The 14,256-nt window shown below is 44.7% G+C and overlaps 1 protein-coding gene across 1 annotated transcript in view; it reads right to left on the minus strand.

Moving 5' to 3' along the window:
• LOC124555869 overlaps positions 1-14,256 on the minus strand; it is a 223,344-nt gene that overhangs the window by 173,355 nt on the left and 35,733 nt on the right. The window contains exon 3 of the mRNA XM_047129932.1: positions 710-902. Within this exon, the coding sequence (XP_046985888.1) occupies positions 710-902 (193 nt within the window). The remainder of the gene's footprint in view (positions 1-709; positions 903-14,256) is intronic.

Below are 14,256 nucleotides of genomic sequence, written 5' to 3' on the forward strand. Positions count from 1 at the left end.
TGCCTGTTTACAAGTTTTCGGAACTCCAACCTAGCAATCCTAGTACAAGTACTCCCGTAAGTGATTACTGATAGCTACTTACTCAAAACCAACCGCAGCAATCCATTAGTGAACAATATAAAATAAGTAAATTGCGCTTGGACAACATTCTGCTAATCATCGTAAAGAGAAGTATGAACTATTCTACAGGTGCTGTTTTTAATAGGCAACCAACAAAACTGAAATCTTTGACTGACAAATCCAAGACTGAAAAAGGTTTATTGTTGAACACTCCTTTTATTGCGTACTGAAAGCTTCTGCATTTCAGGGCCATTCGATGTAAAGCGTTGCTTACACATACCACCGACTTTTCAATTTTTTGTTTTTTGTCGGCAGTCAGCGAGTTATGTAATAACGTATTTCATGACCGAGTACGTTTGGATCGTATGGTCCCACGGCAATTGAAAAAAAAAATGCAAAAAGATCGCGGAAAGCGGTTTTTGACGAAATTCTCGAATTTAAGATGTAAGAGCACACAAGAAGAGAGATATTCCTCGGTACTTGCTGAAAGAGTACCGTTGTGGATGCAAAATACTGATTTGTCTCTCTGCTTGGTTGCACTGCAAGAGAACAGTGCGTTTTCGAGGACAGAATTAGCAGAGTAGCCCCCGTGGCGTTGCCGCAGCGCTCCAAGTGGCAGCAGTAGCTGTAGCGCGTGGCGCGGACTTACCGGAACGCCACTGTCCGTGTCGATGTGACGGAGAGCACAGCTCCAGCAGTTGACGAAAGGGGAGCCAGGAGCTCCAACGTGCGCTAATTGTGGTGGCAGGCACGTGGCGAGCTGGCGAGAAGCCGCCTCCGACGAGCAGCTGTGGGCGACCTCAGGGCAGAGGGACGGCTGCGACACGGCATTCACGAGCTCCCTGCAAATAACGCGAGATGGTCACGTACACAACAGCCGCAATCTACCAACAGTACTCTGTCAAAATTATTAAAATTTTATATGCGATCCCCTCCCAAATAAATCAGAAGCACTCTGTGCTAAGCACTGATGCAAACAAATTCTTATGATTATACTTTATACAAAAACCCCCCCATGAACCATGGACCTTGCCGATGGTGGGGAGGCTTGCGTGCCTCAGCGATACAGATAGCCGTACCGTAGGTGCAACCACAACGGAGGGGTATCTGTTGAGAGGCCAGACAAACGTGTGGTTCCTGAAGAGGGGCAGCAGCCTTTTCAGTAGTTGCAAGGGCAACAGTCTGGATGATTGACTGATCTGGCCTTGTAACAATAACCAAAACGGCCTTGCTGTGCTGGTACTGCGAACGGCTGAAAGCAAGGGGAAACTACAGCCGTAATTTTTCCCGAGGGCATGCAGCTTTACTGTATGATTACATGATGATGGCGTCCTCTTGGGTAAAATATTCCGGAGGTAAAATAGTCCCCCATTCGGATCTCCGGGCGGGGACTACTCAAGAGGATGTCGTTATCAGGAGAAAGAAAACTGGCGTTCTACGGATCGGAGCGTGGAATGTCAGATCCCTTAATCGGGCAGGCAGGTTAGAAAATTTAAAAAGGGAAATGGATAGGTTGAAGTTAGATATAGTGGGAATTAGTGAAGTTCGGTGGCAGGAGGAACAAGACTTCTGGTCAGGTGACTACAGGGTTATAAACACAAAATCAAATAGGGGTAATGCAGGAGTAGGTTTAATAATGAATAGGAAAATAGGAATGCGGGTAAGCTACTACAAACAGCATAGTGAACGCATTATTGTGGCCAAGATAGATACGAAGCCCACACCTACTACAGTAGTACAAGTTTATATGCCAACTAGCTCTGCAGATGACGAAGAAATTGAAGAAATGTATGATGAAATAAAAGAAATTATTCAGATTGTGAAGGGAGACGAAAATTTAATAGTCATGGGTGACTGGAATTCGAGTGTAGGAAAAGGGAGAGAAGGAAACATAGTAGGTGAATATGGATTGGGGGACAGAAATGAAAGAGGAAGCCGCCTGGTAGAATTTTGCACAGAGCACAACATAATCATAACTAACACTTGGTTTAAGAATCATGAAAGAAGGTTGTATACATGGAAGAACCCTGGAGATACTAAAAGGTATCAGATAGATTATATAATGGTAAGACAGAGATTTAGGAACCAGGTTTTAAATTGTAAGACATTTCCAGGGGCAGATGTGGACTCTGACCACAATCTATTGGTTATGACCTGTAGATTAAAACTGAAGAAACTGCAAAAAGGTGGGAATTTAAGGAGATGGGACCTGGATAAACTGAAAGAACCAGAGGTTGTACAGAGATTCAGGGAGAGCATAAGGGAGCAATTGACAGGAATAGGGGAAATAAATACAGTAGAAGAAGAATGGGTAGCTTTGAGGGATGAAGTAGTGAAGGCAGCAGAGGATCAAGTAGGTAAAAAGACGAGGGCTAGTAGAAATCCTTGGGTAACAGAAGAAATATTGAATTTAATTGATGAAAGGAGAAAATATAAAAATGCGGTAAGTGAAACAGGCAAAAAGGAATACAAACGTGTCAAAAACGAGATCGACAGGAAGTGCAAAATGGCTAAACAGGGATGGCTAGAGGACAAATGTAAGGATGTAGCGGCCTATCTCACTAGGGGTAAGATAGATACCGCCTACAGGAAAATTAAAGAGACCTTTGGAGATAAGAGAACGACTTGTATGAATATCAAGAGCTCAGATGGAAACCCAGTTCTAAGCAAAGAAGGGAAAGCAGAAAGGTGGAAGGAGTATATAGAGGGTCTATACAAGGGCGATGTACTTGAGGACAATATTATGGAAATGGAAGAGGATGTAGATGAAGATGAAATGGGAGATACGATACTGCGTGAAGAGTTTGACAGAGCACTGAAAGACCTGAGTCGAAACAAGGCCCCCGGAGTAGACAATATTCCATTGGAACTACTGACGGCCGTGGGAGAGCCAGTCCTGACAAAACTCTACCATCTGGTGAGCAAGATGTATGAAACAGGCGAAATACCCTCAGACTTCAAGAAGAATATAATAATTCCAATCCCAAAGAAAGCAGGTGTTGACAGATGTGAAAATTACCGAACTATCAGTTTAATAAGCCACAGCTGCAAAATACTAACACGAATTCTTTACAGACGAATGGAAAAACTAGTAGAAGCCAACCTCGGGGAAGATCAGTTTGGATTCCGTAGAAACACTGGAACACGTGAGGCAATACTGACCTTACGACTTATCTTAGAAGAAAGATTAAGGAAAGGCAAACCTACGTTTCTAGCATTTGTAGACTTAGAGAAAGCTTTTGACAATGTTGACTGGAATACTCTCTTTCAAATTCTGAAGGTGGCAGGGGTAAAATACAGGGAGCGAAAGGCTATTTACAATTTGTACAGAAACCAGATGGCAGTTATAAGAGTCGAGGGACATGAAAGGGAAGCAGTGGTTGGGAAGGGAGTAAGACAGGGTTGTAGCCTCTCCCCGATGTTGTTCAATCTGTATATTGAGCAAGCAGTAAAGGAAACAAAAGAAAAATTCGGGGTAGGTATTAAAATTCATGGAGAAGAAATAAAAACTTTGAGGTTCGCCGATGACATTGTAATTCTGTCAGAGACAGCACAGGACTTGGAAGAGCAGTTGAATGGAATGGACAGTGTCTTGAAAGGAGGGTATAAGATGAACATCAACAAAAGCAAAACAAGGATAATGGAATGTAGTCTAATTAAGTCGGGTGATGCTGAGGGAATTAGATTAGGAAATGAGGCACTTAAAGTAGTAAAGGAGTTTTGCTATTTGGGGAGCAAAATAACTGATGATGGTCGAAGTAGAGAGGATATAAAATGTAGGCTGGCAATGGCAAGGAAAGCGTTTCTGAAGAAGAGAAATTTGTTAACATCCAGTATTGATTTAAGTGTCAGGAAGTCATTTCTGAAAGTATTTGTATGGAGTGTAGCCATGTATGGAAGTGAAACATGGACGATAAATAGTTTGGACAAGAAGAGAATAGAAGCTTTCGAAATGTGGTGCTACAGAAGAATGCTGAAGATTAGATGGGTAGATCACATAACTAATGAGGAAGTATTGAATAGGATTGGGGAGAAGAGAAGTTTGTGGCACAACTTGACCAGAAGAAGGGATCGGTTGGTAGGACATGTTCTGAGGCATCAAGGGATCACCAATTTAGTATTGGAGGGCAGCGTGGAGGGTAAAAATCGTAGAGGGAGACCAAGAGATGAATACACTAAGCAGATTCAGAAGGATGTAGGTTGCAATAGGTACTGGGAGATGAAAAAGCTTGCACAGGATAGAGTAGCATGGAGAGCTGCAGCAAACCAGTCTCAGGACTGAAGACCACAACAACAACAACAAAAACCTCTACAGCGTGTTTCGCAATTCATATTACACACTTCCAGAGGTTGAAGAGGGGACTTAGTAGACCAAGTTTTACACAGGAACCCATGTCCGGAAACGCCATCCAACGATGCTATTGAGCGTCAAAGCTATAGGCGCTGACGCCTGTAAATGTATGTACGTACAGAGTGATTCCATTATGATGATACGAACTTTCGAGGATGATGGCGGAGGATAAATGTATCAATCTGAGGTAAGGGTCCCTGTACCGGAAACGAACGAGTCTAAATTATAGGTTAGGTTAGGTTAGTGGTGTTTAACGTCCCGTCGACAACGAGGTCATTAAGAGACGGAGCGCAAGCTCGGGTTAGGGAGGGATGGGGAAGGAAATCGGCCGTGCCCTTTCAAAGGTCTAAATTATAAGCGAAAACCGTTCTGATACCTCTGACAGTGGAATACATGAACCAGTGCCGTTGCTGCTAAGACTGTAGGCAGGCAACTTTCAGAGATGGCAGTATGGACCAAACCAAGAAAAAATATCTAGTAAATGTGGGCTCTAAAATGCATATCTGAGGAACTATGAACACTTCTTCATGAGAGCAGATGTGTTTCACACTAGCGAAGAGGAAGAGCTCATAGCTGCTCAGGTATGCATTTTAGTGCCCATGTTTACTGGACATAATTTCTTGTCTTCGTCCATGCTGCCACCTCTGAAAGTTGCATACCAAAATTCTTAACAACAGCGGTACCGGTACATATATTCTATTCCATTATCAGAGGTATCAGAATGATTTTCACTTGCAACATTCGACTCATTCGTTTCCGCACCAGGGACCCTTACCTCAAATTTTACATTTATCCATATCCATCATCCTTCAAAATTTGTAACATCATCACGGAATCACCCTGTATATAGATACATTTACAGGCGCCGGCAACTATAACATTGACGCTCTGTAGCGCCGTTGGATGACGTTTCCGGACATGGGTGCCTACGTAAACCCTGATCTACTCGGTTCCCTATACAACGTCTAGAAGTGAGTAACACGAATTACGAAACACCCTACATATATATATCTCATAAACTACTGTAGGGATTTTTATACGGTTTTACTAATACGTAGACTGATTCATCACTCAGGTACATTACTGCTACACCAGAGAAGTCGTCCGGCCGTAGATAGTTAATGCCATCCATGCGACGCAGGGGCGGGATCCTGTTTCTATATGTTTCATTGTTATCATTGTGCTAAAATCTTAGGCACCGGTGGCACGTTAAATATGCGAGGTGGGGGAAAATTATTCTTTTTGGGGGGGGGGGGAGGGAGGGATGGAGGGAGGGAGGGAAGGAGGGAGGGAGGGAGGGAGGGAGGGAGGGAGGGAGGAGGAGGAGAGACTGTGGAAAACAATGATTTCCCTCCCTCCCCCCCTCCCCCCTCCAAAAAAAAGGTAAACCATACCTAGACCTGTGGCTTTTGATTAGCTGAAATTATTTTAAGTGCGAACGTGCAAGATTTTTTAAGGGGAAAATGCTAGTAATTGCCTACCTACTGTGTCTGTGTCTAATTTAAACTGTTACTTAGACGTATCGCAGCGTATTTTGACCAGACGGTAATGACAATCAAACACAAGAGAGATCAGTAGGCCATCGCATACCATAATCTGAGAACAGAAAGTAGGAGGATGCGATATTGTAGTGCCTATGTTATACTGATTACGATGCAAAGTTCCTTTGGACGTGCATGCATGTCCAAAGGAACTTTGCATCGTAATCAGGAACAGGTGTGGCGACTGCAGCTGTTATGAAATACGTTAAAGTCGCTCTGTGTGAGGCGCCTTGCCACGGTTCGCGCAGGTTCCGCCGTCGGAGGTTCGAGTCCTCCCTCGGGCATAGGTATGTGTGTGTTGTGCTTAGCGTAAGTTAAAGTTAGATTAAGTAGTGCGTAAGTCTCGGGACCAATGCCCTCTGCAGTTTGGACCCATAGGAACTTAGCAAAAAGAAGTACATTAAATGTATTCGCAATTGCGAATAATGACAACCATCAGCTGTAGAATGGAACGAAGACAATGAAAATTTGTGCCGGACCCGGACTGGAACCCTGATTTTCCGCTTATTGCGAGAGGTCGCCTAACCCTTTTTTTTATTTACACGATAAATCCATCTAATCTAAAAGCCGTAAATTCAACTAAATACCTAGGTATTATAGTTACGAACAACTTAACTTGGAAGCAACATATAGAAAATATTGTGGGGAAGTCTAACCAAAGACTGCGTCTTGTTGGCAGGACACTTGGAAATGTAACAGATCAACTAAGGAGACTGCCTACACTACGCTTGTCCGTCCTCTTTTAGAACACAACTGCGCGGTGTGGGATCCTTACCAGATAGGACTGACGGAGTACATCGACAAAGTTCAAAGAAGGGCAGCACGTTTTGTATTATAACGAAATATGGTGGGCTGGACATCATTAAAAGAAACGAGTTTTTCGTTGCGATGGAGTCTTCTCACGAAGTTCCAATTACCAACTTTCTTCTTCGAATGCGAAAATATTTCGTCGACACCAACCTACATAGTGAGAAACGATCACCACGATAAAGTAAGGGAAATCAGAGCTCGTACGGAAAGATATAGGTGTCCGTTCTTTCCGCGCGCTATGAGATTGGAATAGTAGAGAATTGTGAAGGTGGTTCGATGAACCCTCTGCCAGGCAATTAAATGTGATTTGCAGAGTATCGACGTAGATGTAGATGTACGCATAAAATATTTGCCGAAAGCGTTTATTTTCTCTTTCTGCTCTACGATCAGGGAGGGGAACAGGCACCTGTTTTTACTTTTATTTTTGTGAGATGTTCCTTTCTACAAGGAAACAATTGCAGCCTAGTGACAGCTTCAAGTTTGTCTTCTCGACGAACTGGATTCCACTGAGTCCACAATCGTGTCCTGGTTGTCCTCTGCGTTGTTTACCAGATTTAGTTTATTATTTCGGCTTCTTGTAACTTGGAGCGCGCCACTCGCCCGACGTACTCTTGAAGTTGCATCGTCGTTGCTCCATATAATGACGCTGGTTCTCTCCTACTTCTCTTCCGTTTTTTGAAGAATTAAACTCAAACAGAAATGGTGGTTTCAGGCATGGCTGTTGGCTTATAGCTAAATGTGCCTTTACATTTCTCCAGAACACAAAATATATTCTAAAGGCACTAACCGAGCGCCGTGCACTCATAAATAAACTTTCTGAAAATTGAAACAAAAATGTTATGTGAATATAAAGAACCTTGAGGATACATCTCTTGCCGGCCAGAGTGGCCGAGCGGTTAAAGGCGCTACAGTCTGGAACCGCACGACCGCTACGGTCGCAGATTCGAATCCTGCCTCGGGCATGGATGTGTGTTATGTCCTTAGGTTAGTTAGGTTTAAGTAGTTCTAAGTTCTAGGGGACTTATGACCACAGCAGTTGAGTCCCATAGTGCTCAGAGCCATTTTTTTGATACATCTCTTCCTTTTAGGATAGTAATGCATATCTTAAATCAAATTCTTTCCGTAGTGCGAAAAGGCAGCAGGAGACGACTACATACGTAGACGGCGGTCTTTGCTGTGTTCAAAACTGCTGGCAAATAGCCACCCATCTTGGTTACCCATTTTTTTCCTTTTTTTTTTTTTTTGCTGGGAAATTTTCGTGTACTCTTGCATGAGATCGTATTGAAATTCGAATAGAGGTTTGCTCTTCCTAGCCAAGCAGAACTGTACGAACTTAACCATTAACCAGTAGGGTGAAAGTCGTTGTTTCTGATTTGGATAAGGCCATCTTGTGGAAGCGTGCAGTTGTTCCAGAGCTATATTGTTACCAATCGTGCGGTTCATGATGACCATACCTCGTTAGCAACGCCACAAGTAAAGGGGTGAAGTAGAGTATCAGTCTGCTGACAGTCCAAGCATTGGTCGGTAGTTACACTACTGGCCATTAAAATTGTTACACCAAGAAGAAATGCAGATGATAAACGGGAATTCATTGGACAAATATATTATACTAGAACTGACATGTGATTACATTTTCACGCATTTTGGGTGCATAGATCCTGAGAAATCAGTACCCTGAGCAACCACCTCTGACCGTAATAACGGCCTTGATACGCCCGGGCATTGAGTCAAACAGAGCTTGGATGGTGTGTACAGGTACAGCTGCCCATGAAGCTTCAACACGATACCACAGTTCATCAAGAGTACCGACTGGCGTATTGTGACGAGCCAGTTGCTCGGCCACCATTGACCAGACGTTTTCAATTGGTGAGAGATCTGGAGAATGTGCTGGCCAGGGCAGCAGTCGAACATTTTCTGTATCCAGAAAGGCGCGTACAGGGCCTGCAACATGCGGTCGTGTATTATCCTGCTGAAATGTAGGGTTTCGCAGGGATCGAATGATGGGTAGGACTACGGGTCGTAAGACATCTGAGATGTAACGTCCACTGTTTAAAGTGCCGTCAATGCGAATAAGAGGTGACCGAGATGTGTAACCAATGGCACCCCATACCATCACGCTGGGTGATACGCCAGTATGGCGATGACAAAGACACGCTTCCAATGTGCGTTCACCACGATGGCGCCAAACACGGATGCAACCATCATGATGCTGTAAACAGAACCTGGATTCATCCGAAAAAATGACGTTTTGCCATTCGTGCACCCAGGTTCGTCGTTGAGTACACCATAGCAGGCCCTTCTGTCTGTGATGCAGCGTCAAGGGTAACCGCAGCCATGGTCTCCGAGCTGATAGTCCATGCTGCTGCAAACGTCTTCGAACTGTTCGTGCAGATGGTTGTTGTCTTGAAAACGTCCCCATCTGTTGACTCAGGGCTTGAGACGTGGCTGCAAGATCCGTTACAGCCATGCGGATAGGATGCCTGTCATCTGGACTGCTAGTGATACGAGGCCGTTGGGATCCAGCACGGCGTTCCGTATTACACTACTGAACCCACCGATTCCATATTCTGCTAACAGTCATTGGATCTCGACCAACGCGAGCAGCAGTGTCGCGATACGATAAACCGCAATCGCGATAGGCTACAATACGACCTTTATCGAAGTCGGAAACGTGATGGTACGCATCTCTCCTCCTTACATGAGGCATCACAACAACGATTCACCAGGCAACGCCGGTCAACTGCTGTTTGTGTATGAGAAATCGGTTGGAAACTTTCCTCATGTCAGCACGTTGTAGGTGTCGCCACCGGCGCCAACCTTGTGTGAATGCTCTGAAAAGCTAATCGTTTGTATATCACAGCATCTTCTTCCTGTCGGTTACATTTCGCGTCTGTAGCACGTCATCTTCGTGGTGTAGCAATTTTAATGACCAGTATTGTAATAAACCGATCTTGAAGAGACGCTCATTTGTGCTTATGGTGTTGTATAGAGCGCAATACCACGTAGCTCTTACATGTGATGGTAAGGATGTAACATGAATGTTTGGCCAAACTCGACTCCAAGTGATTGTGGGGAATTTCTTCGCCAATTTGCTTATACACTTATCTTTCGTAAGTATTTTATAAACTTCCCGGCTTGTGTAGTTGCCCTTTGTCTGATGTAGCTCTTCTCAATAATATATGTTTCAATATGCGACAAACTAGAATTATTTATATGGCAGACCGTAACTGGCACCCTGTTGTCTGGAGAAGATGGTTCAAATGGCTCTAAGCACGATGGGACTTAACGTCTGAGGTCATCAATCCCCTAGACTTAGATCTACTTAAACCTAACTACCCAAGGACATCACACACATCCGTGCCCGAGGCAGGATTCGAACCTGCGACCATAGCAGCAGCGCGGTTCCGGACTGAAGCGACTAGAACCACTCGGCAAGAGCGGCCGGCTCTAGAGGAGACACTGCGTTCACAACGTTAAGGTGTGAGATTTCCATCACCTGCTGCTAGAGCCTTTGCCGTCCGAGATATCAACAGAGCTCTGCATTTGTCTCTAACGTTGGTGAGACCTAAACCATCTCTCGTTTCAGGTAGAGCCACGGTTTGATAATCAACCCTACGGATTCTCCCTCTCCATATGAACCACGCTACAGCTGATTCGTTTCCCTATTGGTGAAGGCGAAGGGAAAATACTTGCGAGGTAGTAAACCTGTAGTGTAGCTACATTTATCGGCGTGATTTTTTGTATCATATCTAGAGAACGGGTGGAATTCTCTCGTAATACCACTCGGAGACTGTTGAGCTTCATTTCCCAATTCCAGACCGCTGTCTTGACAGGACATTTGCTAAACCGTATCCCCAGAAGTTTGGTTGTATCTACTTGTTCAACTGGTCCTGTTTCAACTAATCCAGTCCCTCTGCTTAACTGTAAAATGCTAGATTTACTTACATTAATTTTAGCTCCAAAACAAGAACTATATGTCTGAATCACGTCCTGTATCTTCATAACATCAGTCGGATCAGTCACATATACGGCTAGGTCATCAGCGTAACATTTACAGACATATTTGTTGCCTCCAATTTCAATGCCAGGGAGTTTGACAAGTAATGATCATAGAAGAGGCTAGATTGATAACGAGAACAGCAGCATCGAGAGGGAGCAGCCCTGTCGTATCGACGCTAAGACGGGAATTCTTGCTGTGCCTTGTCCATCGACAAGAATTCTTGAAGTTGCATGAGTGTATAATCTCCTTAAGATATTGGAAAATGATGACTTAATTCCCATTTTCTACATGACACGTAGCAGGTAGTTGTGACACAGCCTGTCAAATGCTTTGTCTATGGATAACGACATGATGGCCACTCTGCAGTTGGACGCCGAGGCGACAGCCGTTCAATTCCGGTATTCCCCAGCGCTTGTTGTATTGTCTGCCTTAGGACGATACACGGCTGATACTGACCGATGAGGCGACCAGCAATGACGTTCAGTCGACGAAGCAATACCCTAGCAACTGTCTTGTAGTCAGCGTTTAGGAGCGATACAGGACACATAGTTTTCAAATCATTAGTACGTCCTCTTTTAGGAACCAACTCTATAAGCCCTTCTAAAAACTCACAGGGAATAGTTGCAGGCGTATGTATTTCGTTGAGCGCTGCAGTCAAGGTACTACCGATTAAATTCCAGTACTTTCGGTAAAACTCTACTGATAACCCACAGCGTCCAGGGGATTTGTTCCTCTGGCTTCCTTTCAACGCTTTGTACAGTTCTTCTGTAGTGATATGGGCTTCCAGTTCTGCGTTTCTGCGTCCGTCACAGTCGGGTCAACGCAGTTTAAAAAGGCCTCACAATTGTCATTGTCCTTAGTGTCCACTTCAGCTTACAGTCTCATGAAATAATCATGGGCAAACTTTTTGATGTCCTGTTGGTGGATAAGTTGGCTTTGATCATCATTTTGGAGAGAACTTATGTGCAGTCGGCGTCCAACTGTCAACTGTGTGTGAATTCCTAAGGGACCAAACTGCTAAGGTCATCGGTCCCTAGACTTACACACTACTTAAACTAACGTGTGTTAAGAACAATACACACACCCCTGCCCGAGGGAGGACTCGAATCTCCGGCGGGAGGGGCCGCGCAGTCCGTGACATAGCGCCTCAAACCGCAAGGCCACTCCGCGCGGCAGTCGGCGTCCTCTATTCAATTAGACCAGAAGGTGGAAAAGCGTAGTTTCTTCAGCCTCAATGCCGCTAATGTCTATCGATCTTATTTTAACGCCCTTTATTTTCTGGCGTTTCAGAGCGGTTATTTTGGCCTTGATCCGTTTTATTCTCATGGTGTGACGTGGTACATTGGCGGTATCAGCGCTTAGTTCCCTTAGGCACTGGAAGTAGAATTTCACTTTGTGTCTTTCCCACTGTTTCTTTTCAAAAGTGTTGCGTTTGAGTAAAAATCGTTTTTTTAGGTTTTGCATGCGTTACCTACCATTCCAGTTTAGTTCTGTAGTGCCGTATATTCCTTAAGCACAATTTCCCAACCTCGCTTTAACTCGTGCTCAAGCCCAGTGTCCATCAGGCTTGAGGTACTGAATTGCCAGACACCCCTACCCCTAAATGTCTTTTGCCTGGGCATGTTAATCATAGCCACAACAGCCAAATGGTCAAAAAAACTGACTAGATAAGTTTCTATGCTCAGAACACTACTTTTTAGGCGACGAGAGGTGTAGATTCGGTCTATCCTACTCATGGAATGGCTAGTAATATAAGTGAACCCGCGGTTCGCTCTTGGCTGGCTGTGTCAAGTGTCGATGAGGTGCAATCCTTTCACTAAGTCTCCCAGTTCCAGGCATATTTTGGAATTTGGCCTTTGGTCAGCGGCGAAAAGAACGCAGTTGAAATTACCAGTAAGGATGGTGTTGTCGTTCGCGGGATTGGTTAACTCCACTGTACTTTCCTGAAGGAAGGTAAATCTATCCAGTCTGGCTTGCGAACTGGACGGAGCGTAAATATTAATAAGGTGAGCTGTGTCTGTTTCGACAGAAATTCCTCTTCCACTCGTAAATTTTTAACAGCTCTAGATATACGAGTAATCCCGTCGTTGAATAACGGGGCAGTGCCGCTTTCACGGCCTCTACTGAGGATAGCATTGTATCCTGCGATATGTTCCACTCTGTCAGTACACACTTCTTGCAACATGGCTATGTCTATATCGAAAGCATATATAAAACCACGCAGGCATTCCCTTTTAGTCAAACTAGTGATTCTGTTAATGTTAACTGTAGTTGTGCTATACGTCAGTAAATCACTGCTACTACGTATTTCTGCCAGGCTTCGATTCACAGCTGTGTGTTAATAGAAGTGTCTTCTATGTCTGCATCAATCTCACCGAGCCTCAATGTATCGCGACCACCACTATGTGTTGCTGGCGGATTACACTCTTCCATATCTTCAATGCTAAGGTGTTGTCGTGTGGTGTTACAGGCACGTCCATACTGTTAGGAGCGAGATTATCAGTACGACTATCACTATGTTCTGTGCCAAAAAACGCGGATTCGTTGCTTTGCGGTTTGCTATGAATCGTTTCTCCAGAGACGGTAGATTTAGCGTCTGCTGCTTGCGATGTGGGGCCTCGTGTTGAGTCTCTCTCCTCCGATTCTTCGTGCCTGGTCTTCAGATGTTGCTAAAATTGCTTGCTTTTGAATACCGCCTTCCTTATCCCCCTCCTATGCCCTTAGATGGGTGGCTTGCCGTGGTTCTTTTTTCCCCTTCGGTGCGTCCGTTGGTTGGTTGTTCGTATTTGTTGCACCTTTTTGAATCATTGTGGTGTTTGTGGATTCCTCTAATTTTGCTGTTCCTCGATCTGACAGTAGGCCCCCACCGCCGTCAGTAATTTCTTCAAGATTTGTTGATGTTCTTCCTGGCTGTCCCATGGCCTGTCATGTAGTTTGTCATACCTGCTTCGCTTTTTCTCTCAAGGTGGGCGCAATTTTTTCAGCTTCGTGATGGGCACTCCTGCGTTTTCTATTTTCGTTTTCGTTGGCGGAGCTTGCTCGTGTTTCGTCGTTTGTCATCTGGGCTTCAATCTCATTTGAAGACTATTTCTCATTATTCGGAGCTACGGTCGTGCCATCGTTGTTTGAGCTGTTGTGTACAATGTCTGCCCCGCTGCCTCGTTTAGCGTCACTGGGATGAGCTGTAGCTGTATCTTCTAGAGTTTCTTCTGCACTGGTCGTTCCCATTCGTACGTCCTCTTCGACGTGGCCCGTAGTATTCTCAATAACTACCTCTGATATCGTATCTGGCGTTCCACAAGCTGCTGCGACGTATGTTATCGGTAGCTGTGTCATAGGGGGTGGAACAGGTCCTCCCCCGTCGGTAGTTTTGTCACTCGGCGCTGCAGACACTGAGCGCGTACGTATCCTGTGGAATCACATTCAGCGCACGTTCCTGTCTACCCCTCATAAATAACAATAGCCGTATATCCACAGACGTTAGTATATGAGGG

The sequence above is a fragment of the Schistocerca americana genome, chromosome X (genome assembly GCF_021461395.2).
Source record: "Schistocerca americana isolate TAMUIC-IGC-003095 chromosome X, iqSchAmer2.1, whole genome shotgun sequence".
NCBI lineage: Eukaryota > Metazoa > Arthropoda > Insecta > Orthoptera > Acrididae > Schistocerca > Schistocerca americana.